The 25,673-nt window shown below is 35.1% G+C and overlaps 1 protein-coding gene across 22 annotated transcripts in view; it reads right to left on the minus strand.

Annotated features, from left to right (window-relative positions):
* LOC114256741 (uncharacterized) overlaps nucleotides 1-25,673 on the minus strand; it is a 35,566-nt gene that overhangs the window by 1,229 nt on the left and 8,664 nt on the right. For 3 of the 22 annotated variants that reach the window (XM_082909359.1, XM_082909349.1, XM_082909367.1), the window contains 17 exons: nucleotides 18,434-18,585; nucleotides 18,267-18,337; nucleotides 17,985-18,158; nucleotides 16,960-17,031; nucleotides 12,623-12,721; nucleotides 12,454-12,543; nucleotides 11,752-11,827; nucleotides 11,550-11,643; nucleotides 11,403-11,472; nucleotides 10,928-11,107; nucleotides 10,158-10,280; nucleotides 9,976-10,059; nucleotides 9,532-9,716; nucleotides 9,291-9,429; nucleotides 9,128-9,187; nucleotides 8,819-8,923; nucleotides 8,167-8,696 (listed from right to left, as the gene is read on the minus strand). In XM_082909359.1, the coding sequence (XP_082765485.1) occupies nucleotides 8,583-8,696; nucleotides 8,819-8,923; nucleotides 9,128-9,187; nucleotides 9,291-9,429; nucleotides 9,532-9,716; nucleotides 9,976-10,059; nucleotides 10,158-10,280; nucleotides 10,928-11,107; nucleotides 11,403-11,472; nucleotides 11,550-11,643; nucleotides 11,752-11,827; nucleotides 12,454-12,543; nucleotides 12,623-12,721; nucleotides 16,960-17,031; nucleotides 17,985-18,158; nucleotides 18,267-18,337; nucleotides 18,434-18,585 (1,888 nt within the window). In that variant the 3' untranslated portion in view covers nucleotides 8,167-8,582. Of the gene's footprint in view, nucleotides 1-73; nucleotides 139-1,016; nucleotides 1,111-8,166; nucleotides 8,697-8,818; nucleotides 8,924-9,127; nucleotides 9,188-9,290; nucleotides 9,430-9,531; nucleotides 9,717-9,975; nucleotides 10,060-10,157; nucleotides 10,281-10,927; nucleotides 11,108-11,402; nucleotides 11,473-11,549; nucleotides 11,644-11,751; nucleotides 11,828-12,453; nucleotides 12,544-12,622; nucleotides 12,722-16,959; nucleotides 17,032-17,984; nucleotides 18,159-18,266; nucleotides 18,338-18,433; nucleotides 18,586-25,673 lie in introns of those variants that run through there. The other 19 variants (XM_082909358.1, XM_082909348.1, XM_082909366.1 and 16 more) reach the window with 15 other exon arrangements.

Raw genomic sequence — 25,673 nt, forward strand, 5'->3', positions numbered from 1 at the left:
AAAGCTATTGAAAGATGATTTCAAAATCATATAGATCTTACAAAAATATATATAACTCTAAGAAAATCCCTACCTCAAGTTTTGAAGAAGAAATGAGATGAAACCCTCAAAATCAACAGTGTCGAAACTCGATCTTCACTGCACACAACGAAGCCCTCGAGAAGTTAACCAACTTTGATGAATAACATATGGCAGAACTCCAATGGATCAAGAGAAATCAAGCTTTTGATCCAATTTGGCATAGGGAAATGTAGAGAGAAGAGAGAGGAAAGAGTTTTTAGAGAGAGATATACAAAAGTGATCTAAATATCAGATTCATGAACTGATATAATATGGTTTGCTCGAGCATGAAAAGCCCCGCTGGAGCGTCACATACACTTTCCCAGTACTTTTGCAGATAGGTCAAACTTGTGGAACCTAACATTCTCTGCTTGAGCGCATAAACGGTCGCTCGAGTGAACAAGTAACTTCTAATGCATTTTACATTTTTGCTTTGGGGGCGCTATCCCTCAACCTCGCCAAGGCGCTGCCCTAGGACCCGCCAAGGGGCGTTCCCCTTGGACCCCCGCGAGCTGACCGGGTAGCTCGATCCCCGCCAGGGCACTGCCCTTGGACCCGCCAAGGAGCATTGCCCCCTGGACCCCCGCGAGCTGACCGGGCAGCTTGATCCTCGACATACTCAGCGAAGTGGAAAAATTGGGATCGCTACATGCTATCTTTGTCAAATGCCAAAACTTGTGTCAAATATGGCATAAGCTTTAGTAGCTGCCAAAGTTGCCAAGTCACCAAAACCAACCGTTTCCCCCTCCCTGCCTCCCTCATCATCCTTCCTAGCAAGTATTTTCCAAAACAAAAGCAAACATTCACCCAAAAAAAAAAAAAAAATTTCTAAAGCTAAAAATTTCAAAATCAATAATATGAATGAATCAATTTCAACAATTTCAAGTAATGAATTTCAAAAATAAAAATAAAAATAAATTGAATTTGAGCAAGATAATATCATAAAAAATACCTACAATTTGAAAAGGAATTTGGCTTCATCTTCTTCATCATCATCATCGTCATCAACAACAACAAAAAAAAAACCCTCAAATCTGATGATATATATACCTATAAAGACAAAGAACAGAGATGAGAGTATTCAAATTAATTAAACTCAAAACTAAACATGATATGCATATAGATACATTATATATATATATATATATATATATCATACATATATATATGGAAAACTAAAAAAAAAAAGAACATGGGAGAGAGATAAAGAGATCAAGCACATGGAGAAAATGAAAGCTTCTGCGTAAGGTATATATATATATATATATTTTCTATGAAAGCTACTACTAAAGGTATGTATATATATATTCTATGAATGGACTCCTAATTTTCTTGGTATTTCATGAAATTGAGCTTTGACTCGCCGGAGGAGCTAAATCGACGGCCACGCGGTCTTCTTTGTGCGTTCTGACACAAAAACCACTATCATCTCATGCGTGTGGGTCAGATCTAAGCTGATATAATTTTTCTCTATTTTAGATTGAGAAAAAACTACATAAATCCACAACGACAAAAGGAGGTTTGTGTAGCTTGCAGAGGCGTGAGATCAGGAAGCTTCCGTATCTAAGAGAGAAAGAGAGAGAGAGAGAGAGAGAGAGAGTTTGAGGAAGAATGGCTTGGTTAGGGTTTGATTTGGAAGATCTGAGGAGAGGAGAGGAGAAAAGAGGAGAGAGAGATGAAGACTGGTGAGAGGAATGAAGAGAGAGCAGAGAGATAGATATAGAGAGAGCTTGGTGTCATAAACAGACTTGGGAGATGATTGTTCTAGAGGGTAGATAGATAGATAGATAGATAGATAGATAGACATTGGAATGCACATGGATTGTTCTAGATAGATAGATAGATGAGCTGTTGGATTATATAATCCAACAGTGCAATTTTGTTATTGGAATGCACATGGGTTTGAGCAACGACTCTTTTTCTTTCTCTTTCAAAGAACAACTATAAATTAACGGTCATTTTCTACAAACGGTCATATTTTGTATTTCTATAAATAAAAACTCTTAATCTCAATTTCATTTCACACCAAACATTTCAAATTACATTTTTCTTTTCTCTTCTCTTCATCTGAATTTCATTTCACACCAAACTTTACAAATTATTTTCTTCTTAGTTTTTTCACACAATCATTATGGAAGGTTCATCAAAAATAAAGAGAGAAAAATCATTCGCCACTCAAGAAGATGTGACAATTTATAGAGCTTTGTATCACATTACTGAAGACCCAATTGTTGGGAATTCACAATCTCATGCTCATTTTGGGGGAAGAATTTTTGAAAATTATTGTTCATTGCAGAATGATCACTTAAGAACGTAAGTGTCTATCTCATCTCGATGGGGTGTAATCATGAAACGTTGCAACAAATTTCGTGGGTGTTTAGCGCAAATCGAAAATCTACACCCAAGTGGGATGTCTCAAGTTGATATAGTAAGATTTCATCTTCATTTATTATGTTAGTTTTTTTTTATTTTTATTTTGTCTTATATAAAATTTAACTAATTAATTAATTTAATATTTTATTGATACAAATGCTTCAAGCAAAATTATTATACCATCAAGATGAAAACAAATATTTTGTTTTTGAACATTGTTGGCCAATCTTGCAAAACAATATCAGGTGGCAAGATTAAGCTCCTATGAACACGGTGAAGTCAAGGATACATATACCGTTTTCTCTTGATTCAGCCCCCGATTCTCCTACGGATAACTGTATTTCTCTTGAAGATGACACCAGTTCAAGTGTTGGTAACAATCCAACTGTTGGTGAGGGCAGTGTCTCTGCAAGGGGTAAAAGACCTATGGGTAGGAAAGCTTCAAAAGAATTATTTCGGAGAAATCAAGTCGTTGAAGTTGAAGTCCAAAAAATAAGCATACAATTGGAGACATTTAACCAACACCTTGCTGAGAAGGAAAAGAAAAAAGATGAAAGAGAAAAAAGAAGGATTCAAGCACTGCAGGGAATGAAAGAACTTAAGATCAAAAAACAAGAACATGAGATAATGACTACGGACATTTCTCTTTTGGACCCTCAGACGAAAGCGTATTACACAATGCAAAAAAATGAGATATTTGCCAAGTGGTCCTCAAATGTCAGCAGCCCAAATTACTATTTTCCCATGCCTCCTGATGAATAATTACGGGATAATGTATTTTTTTGCAATGTCATTTATTTTTTTAATGTAATTGTTAGTCTTTATTTACAATGTCATTTTTTTTTTTTGGTAATGAAATTTCTTTTTTTTTTGTATTTTTGAGTTTTTTCTACAACAGAATGGTAATATTATTTTTGCAATGTATAATGTTGACTATTTTTGAAATGAAGGCAATAAAAAGATTAAATACATTTTTTTCATTAAATATATTTTTTTTCCCAATTTTTTCAATTTTTATATTTGTCTAGTCGGGAATAATATAAATATATAATTTTTTTTACAAACAGTTAAAAAAAATCACAAAAGACAAAAAATAAACAAAAATAAAATTACAAAAAAACTTGTATCCAAACAACACATACAAACTTAGAGGGAAAGTTAATTAGGATTTGCTAAAATAGCAAATGACCATTGGAGCACCATTGCTATAATTTGGCAAAATAGCACTATTTATTGCCAAATTATAGCAATAGCAATGGCAATATAGCAACAACCATTGGAGATGCTCTTATGTGTTATGTAGTTTTGATTATTTAATTACGCAATTGATGTGGTATGTGATGAGAGTGCTATATAGAGGTCCCAATTTCCTTCCAGTTAGCAGCCAATAAAGTGGTTACGCTTTGAATGAGAGGTACAAATTTCCTTCCAGTTAGCGCCTGGTAAAGTGGGATACACTTCGAATGAGAGGTACCAATTTCTTTCTAGCTAGCGTTTGATAAAGTGATGCGTTTCTAATGAAGTTCCTTCCAGGTAGTGCCTGGTAAAGAGGATGGTTATGGCTTGACGAAGCCGGATTGTGTTATGTGAGAATTCTGTTGTTTATATATGTGTATGTGTTGTAGTGGATGACCCTTTTACCCTTATGCTTATGACCAGAAAATATGGGAAATGTCTTAATAGAGTATTGTGAATTGGAATGGTAGTTGAAGTTCGTGTGAGTTGTATGATGTGATAGATGGTTGTAAGCTATTTATAATTTATGTGAAATCGTTACTGTTTAATTGTAGTATGGTTGTTGTCATGGCTTTAATTGATTTACCTTAGGGAAACGGGAAATATTTTAACAAATGATTTTCAAATGTTGGAAAGTGATGAAATCTCTTTAAGTTATTGAAGATGAAATGGAAAGTTAAGGACATTGGTCCCTTTTAAAATATTAAAGAACTAATATTTTATTTTTTAAGGAAAAGTATACCTATGTATCTGCATATTTTGGATATGAAAAGAGAACATTACTTATATATGTAACATATGGAGCATTCATGATCATATACATGTCTAGGCTGTATTAATAATAATTATTGGGACCCCTATTGGATGTTATGTTCATCCTACATTGTTAAACCTTTTTCAGATGCAGGCACGAAGGACTTCACTTGGGTTGAGAAGTTTGTCTCATGTTTTCGATCACAAGGTTTCTTTTGTGTAGGTTGAATGCCATTGTATTTGTTATGGGTTAAGCTCCGTTTATTTATGTAAATTGTATGCCTAAGGGCATTTCTTCAATTGTAATTAAATGCTTCATCATTATATATGTGAGAGAGAATATTTATTGATTATTTAAGTGAATGATTGTAGCTTCCGCTTTATGATTATGGAAATAGACCCTAATAAGGAATATGGTAATGGCATTCGAGTAATAAAATTTGGGATGTTACATTTTCTTTGACTAAGCATTGCCTAGCTTGTTTTATATGCGAATATGTACGTGTATTTTTGGATTTGTATGTGCCAGGGAGTAAAATTGGCAGATGTTGGCTGTGTTGAGTTCTCTCTCTCAAAAAGGAGGAAGGTAGGCGGTATATATAGGCCTAGGAGCCTTAGGGAGCAAATTTATGCATATTAGGGCTAAAATTAATGAGTATACACTTTATCTTGTAGTGCCTCTCTTCTGATAAGGCAATAAGATCTTCCAAAATCGAATATGCAAATATTGAGATCCTTATGCGGCCACACTTTTGCATGTACAACTACACAAAGGTTATGCAGTCGCACAACATAAATTGTGTGGCCGTAAACCTATAATTTGGGCGCAAGTGGAATCTATGGGTAGACCAAAGATATGTGGTCTTAAGTAGAAAAGCTTGCGAGCCTACTATGATTTTGGGTCCACACTTCAATTCTTGGATTCTCTTGTTACACAAGAAAGCCCCATTAAACCCCAATTGACATTTTGGATCATAAGTTTGGCTATTGTTTGTAAAATTTGTCAACTTAGGATTGGTTTGGCGTGTCCTAAAAAAGTGCACTTTTTGTCTTTTTACGAAAAGATGTGCAGAAAAGTAGAGAGGTGATGTGATGGAAAAAAGATAAAAAGATGGATTATATAGTCTATGCCAAACCAGCCCTTAATTTTAATTGGGTCTCTGTCCTCCTCATCTTTCTAAAAGATACTAAAATGATAGATGTTTTGATGGAAAATGGTTTTTGGGAATAAAAAGTGGTTGAACGAGCCGAATAGTGGCCCAGACATACTTATTCATCAAAGTGTACTATTTTTATCATTAGGAAGCATCCAAATGTTTAGGTCTTAAGGTCAGTCAAAATGAGATGTCTATAGTTGGCGCTACTTACTATCTCTACTATAAATTGCCGTATCAAATCTATCATCGACGACCACCATCTTCACCATCAACCTTCATCGTCATAGATCTGGTATTAACAAACTCAAATATGAGACTAACGACCATAGATCTGTTAGAAAAAGGCCATTTGAGTTGTCCATTCCGTTTTTGTAGCAAACAAGAAAATTTTACTATCAACATGGAGTAAAATTTTACTCTAGAAATGTTTTGATAATTTTTTTTATTTAATATTTCTACTAGCAATGGTAAAATCATGTACTCTTCATTTTTCACTAGCTAAAATACCCAAAAAAAAAAAAAAAAAGTAATTCTTCTTTATTTTATCTATTTATACACACAAGTTGTTTAAAGAGCCTCTTAAGACCCTTCAAATGTAACTAGTCTTGAAGAATTTTGTTAAAATAGCTATTGTAATAGCTAGCTCATTGAAGTGACTAAAATATGATAATCTTAGCTATAACAAGCCTCATTTAAAGAGTCACTTGAAAAAATGCTCTAAGTGTGTTGATTGGTGATGTTGAAACGATGTTGAAATTTTTTATCATTTAAATGTTAAATTCATATAGTAAAATTTTACTGTCATTGACACAGTAAAATTCCACTGTCATTGATACAGTAAAATTTTATTATTATAATAGAGTAAATTTTTATTGTCTATAAAATAGTGAGGTTTAAATAATTTTTTTTGTTATTTGCTAAGTGGTGGTTATAGGGTAGTGGTGGTGGTGGTGGTTGTCATTGAAAAATGGCCGTTGGAGATTCATTTGAAAAATGGTGGCCAGTGATCAATGGTCAGAAAGCAATCTTCGACGACCGCTAAAGGTAGTGGTCATTGGTGGCTAGTCACTGGCGGTGGTGGTAGCCTAAGATGGTGGGGGAAGAAACTAGTAAAACTTTGAGTATTTTTGTCATATTTTAATGATATTATGATATTTGTCCTTAATGAATAAAAACATTTTAGCTTATCCTCTTTGCAAGAAAAGTTGAGTGACCTTTCACCAAAAGCCCAAAATGCCAAGTAATTTTTTTATTTTAATGTTAATTCTACTTTAACAAATTTAGTTTTAATAAATTTTTGAAAAATATAATAAAATAACTTCCCACGCGGAGGTTTCAACATGCGAATGACATATCATTTGGTGCCCATCTGTTTTTTTGATCCAATTTCCAACATCTCATATCCCCAAGGATCAAATATTGCTGGTTCCCGCCTAGATGGTGGGATATTGACGGTGCCCACATCTACAAGAGAAGTGTGGATTTTTCGTGATCAAAATGAGTTGTGCTTGCAAAGTGACACAGGTACCAAGCACTTCAACCTTGGGATGAAAATAAAATAAAATAAACTAAGTGCTTATAATCACGACATATGGTGTACTTAGGCTCATTGAACTCAAGAATTCTGAGGTACGTGAAGGCTTCTCCTAAAAAGGGTCTCTATTTTTCAAAACATAGACATCTTAGTGTGAAGGCATTTACTAATGCGGATTGAGTTGGATCAATCACTAACAAACGATTACTTTCTAGATATTGCACATTTGTTGAAGGCAATCTCGTCACATGGAGAAGTAAGAAACATAATTTGGTTACTAGATCTAGATAGATGGCATTAGATATGGAATAATAAATGATATAGTTTGGGTTTTGAGAACGAATTTTGTACAATGGAAATTGAATTTGGTGGACAGTTAAAAAGTAGTAAATTTACAATATGTTACTTTCCATCCCCTACTCAACAACTCATTCTAAAAGAGGAGGTCGGTGTAATTTCAAACACTAGATGGCAAATCTATACATTTGTCAGAAACCTTAAGGCGGACTATGCCTTATTGACCCTTTATTTATTTATTTCAAGCAAAATTTTTTTAAATGGTTGAAAACATCCATCCTTTTCATATTGGTGCAAAAACAATTTTTAAAAATTCAAAATTAACTTACAACTGTTTCCTAAAAAATGAAATGTCTACAAAAAATATTTCCAATATTAGTTTGTCAAATAGGTTTTCTTTTTTCCAATTTTGTCTAAAAACAAAAACAAAAACCACACCAAAACCAAATTTAGGACTGAACTTCGAATGAAAAGGGAAAAATTGGTGCAAAGAAACATTATGCATTTTTGGTATCTGCCAGGTATTACTTCTAAATTAAAAAATGAAAATAAGTATTGGTGATGGTATTAATATTGGTACACCAAGGTCAGCGGTCTGTGATTGGGACTAATCAGAGAGTTGATCGCAGAAAAAAGAAAAGAAAAATGTATACCTACTGAGGATGATTGTTGCATAACAAAATTTCATAAGCTTGCATAAACAAACACTTGTTAGCACGCATAATTAAACATGCATTCGAAAAATACCAAAAAAAGTACAAATCATAACCATGCAGATTTCTTATTGTTTGATTGGATTCTAAAGATCATCATTAAGAATTGACTACAAATATGTGTACAAACTATAGATTTTTATTTGTTTATTTTATTATTATTTTTTTCTTCACTAGAATAGAGCAGTGGTTCTCTTCACATCGAGAACAAGGAGATGGGAGGGACCAAACAAAAACTAAGCGATGCCAAAATTTGCAAGGCTATACAACCTTCATACCAACTATCTTGTAAGTAAACGATATAAAAATGTAGCTTAATTAACCTAATTTTAAAGACAAAATGGCTTCACATCAGCTCTGAGAGAGCAGTGACTAAGCTTGGCCTATAGGAGAGAGGAGAAAATAAAGTACAGAGAGTTGAGGAAGAGAAAGAACCATTTGTACAGAGATGACAAGCCTTCACATGAAGTAACTGAGACCCTTCTTCCTTCTAGAACCCCCTTTGCCATAGAGTTCATTCCACTGTAAGAGCTCCGTCATGTTTATAGATTCAGATGAAACGCTTGCACAAACCTAGTATGGTAATGGGTAAGAAGGCGAGTTCAAAAATAAAATAAAATAAATAAAACTGAAATAATATAAGATGATTGAGTGAATTATAAATCATATGTAATCTTCAGTTGTTTCCTCTTTACCTGTTCGTGAGCATGTTTGAAGTCGTCCATGTTTAAAGGACGGATATCAGCACTGCCACTCAATGCTGGAGCGGGTTTACCTTCGGATAGTGCTGCAGCTCGCTCCTGTCAAATTTTCAGTGTTCATTTTAATTATTTCCCAGCCAGAAATAAAATGGAAAACACATTGATGAGGACAACAATCACCAAACATTTGGGCAGTAAATATGATTATGGCACAAGTATAATTTCAGTTGTTACCATACACAAATGATATCATTCTATTTCCAATTCAATAAGCTGCTTATTCATTAACCGAAAGAAACAAACCTTCTTTTCCTTTTCCAAAATCTCTCTAATTGGGCAATGGGCAGCGGTTACACATAGGTTCTGCAATGTAAAAAATTTACTTTTGAGTGTGGCAGAAACACAGCACGCATCAACAATAATAAGAGTTCATGTTATGCGAGGAAAAAAAGAGACCAAAAGCTACCTTAAGGTCACTTCCAGAATATCCCCCTGTCATACTTGCGATTGAATCCCAATCAACATTGGGAGACAAATCCTCTTTGGCTAGGATCACTTTCAATATCTTTCCTCTATTTGGAGCATCCGGCAGGTTGACCATCAATCTATTTGAAAAACACACGTCACAACCTAAAAAACTCCCAAATGCAGGGGCAAAGATAAGTCAGCATTTTAATTTTTGGGCCCATTTTGAACTGTGGTTTTACCTACGCGGCAGCCTTCGGATAACAGCCTCATCAAGATCAAATGGCCTGTTTGTAGCTGCAAGTACCAGAACTCGTTCTGTATCTTTTGTTCGCAAGCCATCCCAGTTCATCATAAATTCATTTTTCATCTTACGCATGGCCTCATGTTCCCCTGGATTTTCGCTCAGGCCCAACATGCTATCAACCTTTAGAAAAAAAAAGACAAGCAAAAGGATTCAATAAGTTGACGCAAATCAAAATCCAAAATATTAAGGCTGTGTTTAGATCAAAGATTTGGATAGGGATGTTCAAAGAAAAAAGAAAAAGGCAAAGCAAGTGGAGGAAAAAATTAGCTTATGCTTCATTCACATTTCTCTCGGCTTTTCCTTTCCCTTTCCGAATTCCTATCTAAATCCATAAATCATGATCCAAACACGGCCTAAAGGAGTCATAAGCAGAGCATACTTCGTCAACAAATACAACACTAGGGGCAATTTTACTAGCTAGTGAGAAGACAGCTTTCACATATTTTTCACCCTCGCCAAACCACTGCAGTAAGATGGGGACAGAAGTGAGTTGAAAACTAGTAGGTGAAATCATCAAAGAGATATAACCATAGTTAATAGAATCTCCTGATCAATATTAACCTTAGATGTGATGCTTGACATAGAAATATTGATGAAGTTTGCACCAGCTTCAGTGGCCACAGCCTTTGCAAGCATTGTCTTTCCAGTTCCAGGGGGCCCAAATAAAAGAATACCCTTGCATGGCTGTAAATCAAAGCATCAGAATTACATACTCTTGGTGACTCATAAAATCATCTCTAAAAAAACCAACAGAAAGGAAGTGCCAAAATCTGGTAAGGGCAAAAAACACAATATACCAGACATGAATCATAAAACCATGGGCGCACACACACACACACACACAGATCTTTATATGCCAGTTTTAGAATAATTATATACTCTATAGACTACTTCAAAGCATATGGTATCAATAAGCAATTAGAGTGTCGTGTTCATGCATGAAAATGTGCGGTGCCTGACTCCAAACATAGGTCAACAATACCCATTCAGCAGAAACACATCAAAAAATGATGTTTACAGGAATATGGTCAACAAAAGCATTTGCACCAGAACAGAGAAAAATAAAAAAATAGTACAATAAATTAGATAACCAACCATATTTTGTCAAAGAATCATTGATTGAAAGAGAAAAAGCTGGTGATTTCAAACAAGTGTACATTTATAATTTATTTTATTTTATTTTTTAATAATCTCATCCGCACCGTAGACCACAGAAAACATTTTAACCAAAACTACATGATGCATACGAACACCACAATTTGTTATAGCCTAAACTATTCTTCAGCTAAGGCAACCATTATCAACGCTGAAAAAAGGAGAGATGTGAAAACCTTTGTTAATTGACCCTTGCAAAAAAGCTCAGGCCTCTGTAAAGGGAGCATCACCAACTCCTTTAGTGTGTCCTTGACATTTTCAAGAGCTCCGATATCATCAAAAGTCAGTCCAATGTCACTGGGTGGAATAACATCAGCTAAAAGTCTTTTCTCAAATTCATTTTCTGTCACGACATCCTGAGATTAAAAAAAAACAAAAAAAAACAACGCCCAATTAGTACACATTAATGTGTGTTTGGGAGGGAAAACATTGAGTACACACCTAACCTTTAGCATAATGCACAAAGTGGTGGCCCCAAGACTTGAAACCATAACCTTAAGGTTATTAGGCCAGGTCTTAACCATTAATTAATATGTAACCCTAGAAAAGAAATTAAGAAAAAGCTTCACACCAGAATTTCCTTTATATTTATGCATGTATAAATAAAATTTTATAAACATACATCTGGACTTCACAATCCAAAAATAATACCTTTAGCGACTTCTTCAAGCTCTTGGATTCATTCTGGATAGCCTGTAAAATTCCAATCCCATACTGGATGCTGCCAGAATTGCAATATGTCAGTATCAAACACATAGTAACAAATACTCCAATTTACACTGGCAAGATCTCTATTACCTCTCACTAGACAAAACAAGCCTTCCATCAGCATCAGCTTTGGGGTTCTGCATTAAATGGTGGCTCAAAGCCCACCCAATTGCCTTCGCTGCACCTTCAATACATGCCAATACATAATTTTACTAAGTTATTGTTTATTCAGGAATTATTCATTTATAAGGGCAATACTGGATTTCCTTGTGTGACAAAAACCAAAACGTACTTTCATTTGTAAGTGTTTGGTTCTTGATGGACAATGTCTCAAATCCATCACATTCCAACCCAATCCGATTCAGGACCTATGCAAGACAAAAACAGCAGATTATAAATGTGAATCATTTCTAAATGTGACATCTTTAAGCATCAAACCTTGAAGAAAATACCCTACACTATAAAACAAAGTATGAAATTTTTTAACATGCTTAGAGCCTGGGCATTCCTAGATTCCTTTATTGCCTTTTGCCAAGACATAGATACATAACAATACAATGACAAAAGGTCTTTCTTTTCTTTCCCTTTAATTTTTTTCCCTTTAATAAACAGCATGACAATGATGTCAACACTGATGTGTTGCATTTCACGATATTTTGAAACTTAAATGCCCAAGAAGTTAAAAATCAAAGACAACATCAATTGAAAAATTAAGTTTAAAGGTCTTCAAGTTAACTATAAGTTGGAATTCTATAAAGTTCGAGGAATTAGTCTGAAGTCAATGTCCCATTTCATGGAGTAAATTTAGGTGTATTAGTATAAAACTAAACATTCAAAGACTTAACCATTTGGAGCAAGACTAGAAAGTTTAATAAGTTTGTGGAGGAAACTTGAAACTCCATCCATAGAGCAAACATATACACTAATTTGATAATGTTAAAAAACAAGACGACTTCATAATACTCAATAATCTAGTTATAAAAGAATTGCTCACCGTACACAGCTGATTCAGATTTCCCTTCATTTTAAGAGTCTCAGCATCTCTATCCAATTGATGCTTCCAGCTCACAAGAAGTCCCTCATCCTGCAATGGCTTATAACCTACTATTACATATTGTAAAAAACACAAGCCAACTGATTTTCCCAGAACAGCAAGGACATACCTGTGGCATGTGAATGGTTACTTTATTGGGGAAAAGTTTTGTCAGCTTTGTTTCCTTGGGAACCGCCTTCCCCTTCTCATGCAGTCTCCCAAAACTATCCTGAGAAAACAAACTACAATAATATCAAGTCTCTGACCCTCTGCAAATGGAAGCTAAGACAAGCACAAGCAGCAGGAGAACCAGTTCAGTCAAACATAATGAAAAAATGTCAAACCAAATGCCTTATGTACTCTGACTCATTTAGCGAAGACATTACAAAGAATGCCTACGATCAGAAAACTTACAGAATCAAAAACCCAGCCAAAAAAACAAAAAAAAAAAAAAACTATAGAATCAAAAACTACAAAAAGATAATATATATATATATTGAAGGGAGAGTAGATTATCACTTCTAGGTGAACTTTAATTAAACATCACCGAAACAAGATTGTTTGTTAGCAGAACTGCAGACATGAATGTAATCAACTTGAGTATATATGTGCCTTATGCACCTCTCCTCTATATCCTCTCTCTTACTCATCCCAGACACTCACGAACTAACTACATTAACCAGAATGGGAAGCTGAAGTGGGAGATGAAAGTGAAAAATGGCTTAGGAAAAGACAGAAAAGATGAAGTAGGGAATGATCCGGAATCAAATGGGAAGCTCTTGGGAAAATGTGCTGAAAAACATTTTAAAAACTAGTACTACCACAAGGAAAAGATCAACAAAAAGTATTAAACTTTTGAAAACACTTTAAAAACTTGTAAGGAAAATTGTAGATTATAACTGCAAAAATAAAAAAGGATTCATTTTATCTTAGCTGGTTTCTGGTTTCAATGCCAAATCCAAAAATCTCACAGCAGGTCAATGGGTTTTTCCTTTTTAAAAATTAGTCAAGATGCCGCGGGACAATAAAAAAAAAAAAAAAAAGAAGAAGAAGAGGAAAGTACTGAATATAAGGCATCTCAAATGGAGTAACAAAATTAGGGAAAAGTTAATTGTGACGATCATTTTCACCCCCCAAAAGGAGGAAGGACCGCCAAAATAAAGGGACAAACGAGATATTATTACATACTCAAATTGACTTAAGGACAGGATATCTTGAGATTGAAACCATAAAGGGACAAAGGAGATTATTACATACTCAAATTGACTTAAGGACACAGATCGAAACCCTTCTCTTCCAATTCAAATCAATGATAAGCAAATTCTCAATGAAGGGAACTAGGCAATAACAAGTAGAATGAAATAAATAATGATGCATCCTAATCACAAGGATCCATACAAACTAACGGTGAGTTCAGGAATCAACGTCTCAAACTAGGGTATAGATATCTAGGAATACCAAGGAATCAAATATTCCCATTTAAAGTTTGGACATGCTAGGAATATGGCTTGAAAAGAAAACCTCACAACCAGTTATTGTAATGTTCGAAGAATCTAAAGTGGAGGAAAGTGATAGGAATTTTATTAAGAGCATTTAGGGAACTAAACATAGGAAATAGGCTTCTTTGCCATCTTGTGGTACATCTGGGGGTATTTTGATTATATGGGGTGAGAGAATTATTTTAGATTGTGAGACTATTATGGGGGAGCTTTCATTATCAATTAGGTTTGGAAACCATGACAATAATCAATGGTGTTTGATCGTGGTTTATGGCCCTAATTCACCTTCTAGGAGAATGGAATAGTGGGAGGAATTATTTGGACTTTATGGTTGTGCTTTCCAAATTGGTGTGTTTGAGGAGATTTTAATGCAGTTAGATTGGTCTAGGAGAAACTTAATGGAACTTCAACTAATAGAGGTACGAGGGATTTTGATTCATTTATAAGAAAGTGTGTTCTAGTGTATCCTCCTTTGTTTAATGTTATGTTTACTTGGTAACCTCTAGGAAAATCTAGTACGCTGTAGATTGGACCGGTTTTTCTTTTTATTGGGATGGGAAGAGTTTTCCCCGAACTTGAGACAGGTCTGATCATTGTCCGGTGGTATTTGAGAGTTGACCTCTCAAATGGGGGCATCACTTCTTCAAAGATAATTTTAAGATTGGTGGACCAACAATAGGTGTCAAGGATGGGAATGTTTTAAATTTATGAAGAACTTGAAAATGATCAAGGATAAAGTGAAGGAATGGAATGGGGATGTCTTTGGTGACTTGAAGTTCACAAAGAGCGACATTAGTCGTTGACTTGAAGAGGTGGATGCTATTGAGGTTAAGGAGGGTTTGGATGACTCAATGAGGAGTGCAAGGGAGGAGCTAAAATTAAAATTGGAAACGATAATCTTTAGGGAACAAATTTTTTGGGCTCAAAAAGGAAAATTAAAACAGATGAAGGAGGGCGACATTAATTTAAAGTTTTTTCAAAAGGTTGCATATGGGAAAATGAAAATGAAATTCATCAAAAGACTTGAGGTGAGTTAAATTGTAATTGTGGAAAGAGATCAAATTGCTAATAAATTTTATAATTTTTATTCAAATTGTACTTGGAAGGGGAGGTGATGAGACCAAGGATTGAAGGCATTAGAGAGGCAGTATTTGATTGTGAGAGAGATAAAGCTTTAGGGTCAGACGGGTTTTCCATGGCAGTTTTCCAAGAATGTTGGGAGGTGGTGAAGGCGGATTTGATGCGAGTCTTTATATTATACACCAATGCATCATTCATATGCTTAATTCCTAAAAAAGAGAACTCATTAAGATTAGTGATTACAAGCCTATTACATCTCTTTATAAGATTGTGGGGAAGGTTTTGTCTAAAAGATAAAGGACATATCTGTGGGGGATACTGTATCTACAATTTAGGGTGCCTTTGTGAAGGGTCGATAAATTTTAGATATAGATTTGGTGGCAAATGAATTGATCGAAGAATATAGGGATTTGAGGAAGATATGTCTCATTTTTAAGATTGATTTTGAGAAAGCATATGATCATGTAGATTGTCATTTTTGGATTTTGTGATGCAAAAGGAGGGATACGAAGAGAGATGGAGGTGGTGAATTTGGAGTTGTCTTTCGACATGAAACATGTCACTTATTGTAAATGGGAAGCCAGGAAAATCCTCTCCTTTTTCTTTTTTACCCTAGTGGCAGTTCTCTTGGGTAGAATAGTTAACGGGGTGAGAGGCATGATTAGTTGACGGTTTTGTGATTGGAATGGACAGAATTTGTGTCTCACTTGTAGAATGTGAATGATACCATTTCCTTTTCTTTGGGATAGCACCTTGTCCTCCTTCCTTTTGTAATTTTTTACTTTTCAATTGATATTCTTTGTTGTTGATCAAAAAAAGAAAACCTCATTTTCATCTTTTATATTTGGTTTAATACTATATGTAAACAAATAATAGAATCAATTACAAACTAACTTTATCAACCAAAAAATGCTCAAATAGAATGAGAATGGGAATGAGAATACCACCCCACTGTATCGTAATGAGAACCCACCATATAAGGTTATCTCATTCAAGTACAAATGGTATTCCCATTATCAAAACTACACGATAAATATGGCGAAATACGTGAGAAGCATGAACACGGACACACGACCCGACACAAACACGTCAGCATGACAATTTTTTAAAAATACAAAACACCCCACATGGAGTACACACACAAAATATAGAGCTTTATATATTTATTATTAGTCATATATATGAATATATCATTCAAAGATAACAAAATATAACAAAATACTAGTTCCTATAAATCTACATTGTTTGTGTCTTTAAGTTATTTTGTTCGAACTTCTTAGTAGTTTCATGTGTGTAGTGATGGACACATATGTCCCCCATAGTGTATGAAGAATGTCCGGATATAAAATCATTCAAAAAAATTATAGGACACATTTGGATGAGTGCCAAGAAGTGTTTAATGAGTGACGGAAATGAACATGCCACCTTCTTAAAAGTGTCCGTGCTTACGGCGAAATGGGAATAAGTCCCATTCCCATCCTTGATTAAACAAAAAGACAGTAGAAAGAAAGAACAAAGGGCTCATTTACAATTTTATTAACTATTGTCCTTATTATAGTTGATATTCTGTTTAGTATTTAGTATTCTTTAATATTTACTTTTCCTATTTTATTAGGATTTAGTTTCCTAATTTAATTATGGTTAGTGGTTTATAAATATTAGGTTTTTGACATTGTATTAGACAATTTTGGATTTATAATATTGAGCTTAAGGCTATAACCAATGTGATTAGGGTTGTGGCCCTTGTGTTCTTCCTCTCTCCCTTTTTCTCTCTCTTCCCTTATAATGTTCTACAACACATGGATATGCAACAATTAGAAACAAAGCATTCAACACTGCAACTGAAAAATATTATGGGGAAAGCCAAGTCAAAAAGAGTAAACATTACCGGGGAAGCAAAGTCAAGAAGAGCAGTTTGGTTGCTGCCAAATTTTGTAAAAAGCAAACCACCAGGGTGTGACTGCAAGAGAAGCAAATGGAATTTGTTTACGAAGATACTATGAGGTAAGCTAATAGATAGTTTTTCATAACTTGTTGGGCCCACAAAAAAGGTATGGTTTTTAAGGTATTCGAGGCTCGAGCCATGAGTCTCTCCTAAGAGAGGTTCCAAGAAAAAGTAATTCAGGTTAGACCATGGAGTCTTGGATTTCCAACAAAGGTATGGTTTTTAAGGTATTCGAGTTTCGAGCCATGAGTCTCTCCTAAGAGAGGCTACAAGAAAAAGTAATTCAGGTTTAGACTGTGGAGTCTTGGATTTCCAAGGTCTGCGTCACTCTAATACATAGAAAAATAAGTGCAGTATAACAATTCGAATAATAAAAAAAAGTAAACCCTATTTAGTCCCCATCTGATGGGGGTCTAGGAGTAGATTGGGTACAGTCTACAAACCTAACTTTTGGCATAATTGGCACCAAGTGGCTGCCCTTGGTTTTGAATCCACTGCCTCAAGATTAGTAGGCCAAGTTTCAACCTCAAGATTAATTGAACAATTTTAATAGTATTTCATAAAACAATTCCCCTTTGAAGGCCTGGGACTTCACTAATGAATCTAGAACAGAAGACAAACTTAACAATATTAACAGTTTTGGGTTTCTTTTCCACTCTACATATTAAAAGAAATTAGGCAACTAGTCTGGTGAGCACTTATTCCAACTCTCTGCCTTTTTCCTTTCTTCAAAGATCTACTTTGGATGCAAACCTTTTAAATCTAATTCAGAAATACAATTTTAAGAATGAACACCATTTTGACTTTCCTTATTTCAAAACCAAAATCATCAAAAATGTAAAGAACATTTGCAGCATTTTAGAAGAAGCTTGACTCTCATGCTTATAAATACTCTCCTTCGCTTTTTTAAACAAAAATCAAACTAAAGTCACCATAACAGGAGCTTCTCAAAATTAGACTATAATTACCTTTTCCTTACTAATGTCAGTCTGAGTGTGTGAACCAATAATGACGGTGTTATCAGGGAGTTTCTCAAGTTTGTTTTTAAATGTTGCAAATAATTCTGAATTTCCTACAATGGACTTCTCGGCGTCTTTCACAAACAAAATAAATGGAGAACTTCTGCTCTCACTAAACACAGTCTGAACAAGAAAAAAAAAATGGTGTTAGATGAGAAGCTCATGAATTGGTGATGAGCATAAAACTGACATACAACAGACCCAATTATTCAAACAAAATGAAAACCCCACCTCAAATAACATGTTAATGAGTAACTTGTCCAAATCTTCCACCCCTGTAGTTTCCAGACGAAGATCATTACCTAGAGAGAGAGAGAGAGAGAGTAAGAAATTATGAGAACAAAACATAATTAACAAGAACCTGGGAAACAGAAATTAATAGCACATTAGGTCTTTACCATTGCAAAAGAATCCATGACCTCCCTCACATAGGGCCCCAAGGTCAACCCCATCAGGTATGGGTTTATCAAATCTTACACCAATTTTTGACCAAGGATTATCTTCAAAAGGTAGTAGAACCTTTCCTTGAATTCCAAAAGGTGGCCGCCCCCTAAAGGTTTAATTTAAAAGGCATGAACAACATCAGGATCATAGTAAATTTCACATTTCATAAAAAATAGACAAGAGAGAGGTACAACATAAGCAAATTGCATGTTTAACATGGATTATAAATGCATTGCACCAAATTTGGAAAGAAAAAAAAGTATGTGGGATAATTAGATGTATCTACCCTGAGATTTTTGACAATTACATGTGGACCACCCTCATGGTTTATGAAATCACACTAACTTCCCTTGTTAGAGTTGTAGATTAATAAATATTGACAAACATATACTTTTCACACTTTGGTCCTTGTACAAAATTATAATTCCACAGTAGATGGATCCCACTATTCTTTCTCCTTTCCCCTCTTGTGACCAAACACTCAAACCAACCAAATTGAATCCATTTTAAGTATTCAATCCAAACAATGTTATTTTGTAACTTAAAAAATTAATAATGTAATTGTTTTGAAGTAATAAGCAAAAAAATTTCCATTAAATCTTTACTCCAAATTAATACTATTTGTAATTAACTTAAAAATAAACTTATAGTATTCCAAAAAAATACACTCTTATAATTAACTTAGTAGTACATAATCTACTTAACTCCCTCCCTCCCTCCCTCCCTCATGCAAACCACTACCACCATCTTTCAACATTTCTCACATCACTTCCACTGAATCCTTGACTGCAAGCATTGACAACTCCCATAAAATTGTACCAAAGCATTCGCTACAAACAAATCCAACTCGAAATGCCAATACCAGCACTACCAACTTCTTCTCCATCCCATCAACCTCTTTTGTTTTTTTTCCCCCCTTAAAGAAGCACTGCCAACACTTTAATCTAAGATGTCCCAATTTAGATGAAAAGCTTATGTCTTTGTCAACATCTTTGATCCCATCCCCTTCTGGTTTATCTTCTCCAAAATCATCAATTTGTAAAGGAGGATGCATTAGTATAAATTTTGGGCACAAACCAATGGGGTGGCAGTGGAGGCCAATTGTGGGTGCAACCTTTCTGTGTTGTGTGAATAAACCGAATACAATGCTTTTAACAACTATTACCTTCAATAATGTATACCAAACTGAGTGTAACAAAGACCTATAGATGCAACAGTAAAGAAGATTGATATGATCACCATAAATGGGAATGTTACGGGAAGGGGAAGACCTAAACTTACATGGGATGCATCATTAAAAAACATATGAATTTGTTTAATTTAACTAAGCATATACCCTTTGACAAAGAAGAAAAGCGAAAAAAGATTCATGTAGACAACCTGACTTGAGTGGGACACAATGCTTAGTTTGGTTTGGTAATGTATACCAAACTGATGCTACATATAGTTAGGTTGATAATCGTGTATCAATCCACAAGAGACTTTGATACTTTCATTAGGGATTGCGATTTGATTGATCCCTCATTGTTGAGTGTTTCATTTACTTGGTCCAATTTTCAGAAAAATTTGGTTTGCAACAGATTAGACAGATTGTTATTTTCATTGGGTTGGGAAGAGTCATTCCCTAGTGTAAGGCAAAAGGTACTTCCTAGAGTGCTTTGTAATCATTGCCCATTGGTCATGGAAAGCAATCCTCTTAAGTGGGGCCCTACACCATTTAGATTCGAGAATATGTGGTTGGATGACCCTTCATCCAAAATGAATTTTAAACAATGATGAGAGTGTTGTAGGATTAATGGATGGCAAGGTTTCAAATTCATGAAAATTTTGAAAATGATCAGGAAAATTAAAATAGTGGAATAGAGAAGTTTTTGGAGATTTAAGAGTTAAGAAAAGTGAGATTGCGAAAAAGATTGAGGTACTTGACTGTCTTGAATCTAGGGGAGAGTGGATGAGGCACTCATGAGGGAAAGATTGAATTTAAGAAAGTGGCTTATATAGAATCAGTGTAGTGGTTACTAGTGGAGACAATACTTCTAAATTATTTCATAAGGTGGCAAATGACAAGCAAAGCAAGAAAAGAATTAGGCAACTACAGGTAAGGTGGTGAATAGAGAGGATTAGAATGTTAATGAAATCCTTTCATTTTACTCAAGATTGTTTTCTTGGATGGGATTCCAAGGCCGAGGATTAAAGGTCTTGATTGGCATTCAATAAGTAGTACTAGTTCTGCTTTGCTAGAAAGACCTTTTGAATAAGTAAATGGAAGTCAAGGAGGTAGTCTTTGATTTAGAGAGACAAGTCTCCAACTCTGGATGGTTTCACTGTGGCAGTTTTTCATGATTATTGGGAGATGAACAAAGGGGACGTAATGAAGGTTTTTGAGGAATTTTTTTAAAATGTGATTGTCAATGCATGTACAAATGCTTCTCTTTTCTGTTTAATCCCAAAAAAAGTCAACTCCTTAAACATTGGTGATATTAGACCGGTTAGTTTGGTTGCTTCATCGTATAAAGTTTGGCTAAAGTTTTATCTAGAAGATTGTGGGTGGTTTTGGGCAACAGTATTTATAAGAATCAAGGTGCTTTTATAGAGGGCCATAACATTTTGGATGTAGCTTTGATTACAAATGAAGTGGTTTTGGAGTATAGAGCCAAGAATAGGGAAGGGGTGATTTTTAAAGCCAATTTTGAGAAGACTTGTGATCATGTTGAATGGGAATTTCTGGATTTTGTTTTGGTGAAACCAGGTTTTGGCGAGAGATGGGGAAAATGAATTTATGTTGTCTTGCTTCATCCAATCTCTCGGTTCTATTGAATGGGAAACCAGGGAGAACTTTTGAAGCTTCGAAGGGTTTAAGGTAAGGGGATCATTTATCTCTATTCTTGTTCACCGTAGTTGTTGACGTGCTGAGTAGGATGGTTGATACGGCACTCGAGGCATTTATTGGACAACTTTGAGATAGGAAGAGATCGTGTCTTAGTATCACGCATACAATTTGCAGACAATACCATCTTTTTCCTTCAGGAGAGGAGAATAAAATGGTGAATTTGTGTTCCATCATTTTTGTTTGAAATGGTTTTTGGGATTAACTTGAAGAAGAGTACATTAGTGGGGAAATCTTTTGCATGATAGGTTGAGTAGAATGGCGGAAATCATGGGATGCCCAGTTGAGTCTTTACCAATGAAGAATTTAGGCTTGCCCTTAGCAAGGGATCTGAAGAGGGAAGACTTTTGGGCACTAGTCTTGAAGAAGATCGGAAAAGGATTGGATGGGTGGACGAAGGCATTCATTGGAGAAGGAAGACACAAGCATCTGGTGGGTCACATTGTTGAAAAGAATATTGCATTGCTAGATAAATGGTTATGGAGGTTTTCGAGAGAAAGTCTTCATGGAATGTAGTTATCAAGAGTATGTTTGGGCTCCAGGCTAAGGAATGGTATTCGAATGTGGTGCAAAGGGGGGCCTATTGTGCTCCTAGAAATTTATCTCACATGAACTTGCTAGGTTCTCTCAATTCAAAACGTCTTTTTGTTGAGAATGTGGAATTCAATTGGTTTTGGGGGTATCCTTGGAGCGGCCATTTTTCAGTTATTCCCTCGCTTGTATCGGACATCTGGATCTCATGATTTTTCTATTGCTTCCAAGGTGTCCTCTTCTTCATTTTCTATCTTGTGGAATTTTAAGTTTTTTAAGAAATGTTAATGATTGAGAGAAGCTTTGGAGCTTGTATTTTAGTTGACAATTCTTGAGAATGTTTCTTTGTCTTATTTCTCTCTTGATAGGTGTGGTGGCCATTCATTTGTTTTCTTGTAAGTCCCCTATTTTGAGAAGCTGATGGATGTAGAGTGCAATGGAAGAAAGAGAAGGGAGGAAGAAGAGGGCCACAACCCTAACACGTGGCCACAACCTTTAACACTCAAATTCTCATTAATCAAAGCTATCTATTAAATTGCAAAAACCTCAAATATATAGACCACGGAACCCTAATTCAATATAGTAAACTAAATCATAATATGGACTATGAATAAAACTTAACTTAGGCAACTAAATCCCCAAATATAAGAAATCAAATATTATTAAGATCCTAATGAACTACAAAATAAATAAAAAAATAAAGTATTAAAGACATAAATAAATAAATAAAATCTCCATAAGCCCCCATGAATATTTTGCATCATTCTCCCCAACTAAAAAGAAGAACTTTTCCCCGAGTTCCTCTTTAAATACTGAACTTGGCCATGCCAACAAATCAAATATTTCGAATAAGCCAATTATTTGATTTTATCCTTGTTCCAACTAATCAGTTTGATCAAGCTATTGATGAGCCCCAACACGGGTTAAACATGCAAAGAAAATCCTTAATACCAACAGAGTCAATCAACTCTATCTTGATAAAATAATCGGTTGGAGGCACGTCCAAAGGATTTGACAAGTGAGTGTGCCTTCATCTTCAAGAACTTCTTTATGTAGGATCACTGTCTTCAGGAGCGGCTTCTTGAACTTCCGGATTTTCTTCCAAAATAGGTTCACTTACCTCGGATGTTGGAACGACTTGATCAACAAAGTCCACATGTTCTTCACTAGCACTTTGAGAAAATCTTGAATTTTCTACCAAAAAATGGACCACCAAGTTATCCAAAGTTGATTGGATTTGGAACAATTGAGTTGACATTTGGTTGTGGGAATTTCTTTTAGGTCTTGATGGAAAGCATCCAAATGTGAATATACCTCTGCATTAGTTACCAAGATTAAAGGGGTCAAAGGGCTTCTTTTTTTTTTTTCCTCCCCTGGATTTTTTGGCTGGGCTCAACTCGGATTGGTTTCAAAGGTTTGAGATAGCAGTGTAGACTTGAGTTGAGTAAGGAATTCGTAAAATTCGTAATTCGATTCAGTTCAGTTCAGGCCAATCTGATAAGTTTGGATTGATTTTTTGAATCTGTGGTTCGGTTTCGGATTGAAGAATTAAAAATCTATAGTCCACGGATTGGTTCCGGATTGAACCCCACGGTTCCGGATTGGAACCGATCCAGACCATATGCAAATAGTGTATATTTTTATTATACATCTTCCCTCATAGTATCTTCTCTTATTCTATATAAAACCTAAACTCAAACCTAAACCCGTATAATATCTTTTTTTATTACTTTTATTTATTAGTTTTTAGTTTTAATTTATAATGGTCTAAATTTTTATGGTGAAACCAATTTTCTTATGGTTGTTTAAATTCTAGAACAGTATGTCGCTATTATAGAAAAACATGTTGCTATTGTGGAACTAATATAGCGCTATGTTTATGTTTTTATGAAATTAAAATGTTACATATACATTTTTTTGTTATTTAATTATATGAATCCGTGATCCTAAACCGATCCAATCCGTGTTTAAATAAGCTGGTTCGGATTGGTTCCATGATTTAAATGGATTGGATTGGTTTTAATTTTTTAGGAACCGTAGATAACGGATTGGTCCTGATTTTACCTAAATCCAGTCCAATTTTACCCAAATCCTGTCCAATCCGAACCATGCTCACCCCTAGGTTAGTTGGGCTAGATGTGGTTTGGGCATAGGGAAGAAGTATGTGGTTGGGCTCTTTATTTTTATTTATTTATTTTTATTTTTTCTTTTATTTTTTTAATAAAGTGTACCTGGGCAGAACCACCAAAGATCCTCTAGAGTGAAATTTCTCTAAAGTTTCCTAGAGTGCTACATTGTGTGGTTGAGATTTACTGGCAAGTCACATCAGAAAAATTGATGTAACTTGCCAGTAAATCTCAACCACACAATGTAGCACTCTAGGAAACTTTAAGGAAAAATCACTCTAGAGAATCCTTACTCGGGCAGAACAGGGTGATGTAGCCTGATTGGGGTGACCTGGGTGTTTGGGTTAGATGCTAATTTCAATAGGTGAGCTTTGGGCCACATTTAAGGCTTAACAGTGGGCTGGATTTGCTTGAAGTCTACCTGGGTTTAGTTTGGGTTTATTGGGTTTGGGCTGGTCTGAGGTTGGGCTAGAGTTAAAGTTTAAGTGGCTGGATTTGGGTTAGATCTAGCTGGTAATTTTTGGCACAGGTGCTTGTGGCTTGGTTTATTGTGGGTTATAAAGCTGGTCAGGTTTAAACAATGGATATGGGTTTGGATTCAGACAATGGGTTAAATATTGGATAAGTTCAAGTTTGTTTTGTTTTGTTTGTTTGTTTTTTTTTTTTTCAGTCTTCTCATAGAGACAATGCGAAGAACCCACCTGCAAAGGTGAATCGCAGCAGAGAGAATGGGAGGAGACTGACAGAGGCGATGACAATGTGATGCAACTGGAAACGGTGATCGTGGGTGACGGTGACAGTTGTGACTGTGTTGATGATGGCCATTGCTGGCGACGGAAGGCAATGGCAGTGATGGAATTTTTTGGTAGTGTGACAATGATAGCGAGGCAATGATGGAGTGAGCCCGACCAAGGCTGGTCAAGGCAGTGAGAGAGAGACCGGAGGCAAAAGGGATCGGAGCTTCTGCTCTGATACCAAATTGATGTAGAGCGCAATAGAAGAAAGAAAAGGGAGGAAGAATAGGGCCACAGCCTTTAACAGTAAAATTTTCATTAATCAAAGCTATCTATTACACTGCAAAAACCTCAAATATATGTCACAAAACCCTAATTTAATATAGGAGACTAAATCATAACATAGAGTCTGCATATAACTTAATTAACTTGAGAAACTAAATCCCCAAATATAAGAAATCAAATATTGGGTGTGTTTGGGAAGCTGAGTTTGAGGATAAAATAGCCTCAAACTAAAAAAAAAGAAAAAAGGCCCAAAAGCCCCTAAATCAATACTTAAAAAAAAAAAAAAAAAAAAAAAAACGGTGGGCTGTCACAGTGACAGTGTATACTACTGTCACCGTTGACAAGTTGTCCCATTATTGGTAAATGACGATTTTACCACTTTATATTAATTTTGAAAAATGTGAGATTAGGGATAAATTTGTCATTTTAACTTTAAACATCATTTCAACACATTTTTCAATACAACACTTTAAATAAAAATCCATTCCATCTTGCTATTCCATCTTCCCAAATACAAAAATTAAAATAGCCTATTAAAAAAGCTAAAAAGCCTCTAAAATAGCCACTTCCCAAACACGCACATTATTAAGATCCTAATGAATTATAAAATAATAAACTATTAAAGACATAA

This window comes from Camellia sinensis, chromosome 15 (genome assembly GCF_055761805.1).
Source record: "Camellia sinensis isolate YWXY chromosome 15, ASM5576180v1, whole genome shotgun sequence".
Taxonomy (NCBI): domain Eukaryota; kingdom Viridiplantae; phylum Streptophyta; class Magnoliopsida; order Ericales; family Theaceae; genus Camellia; species Camellia sinensis.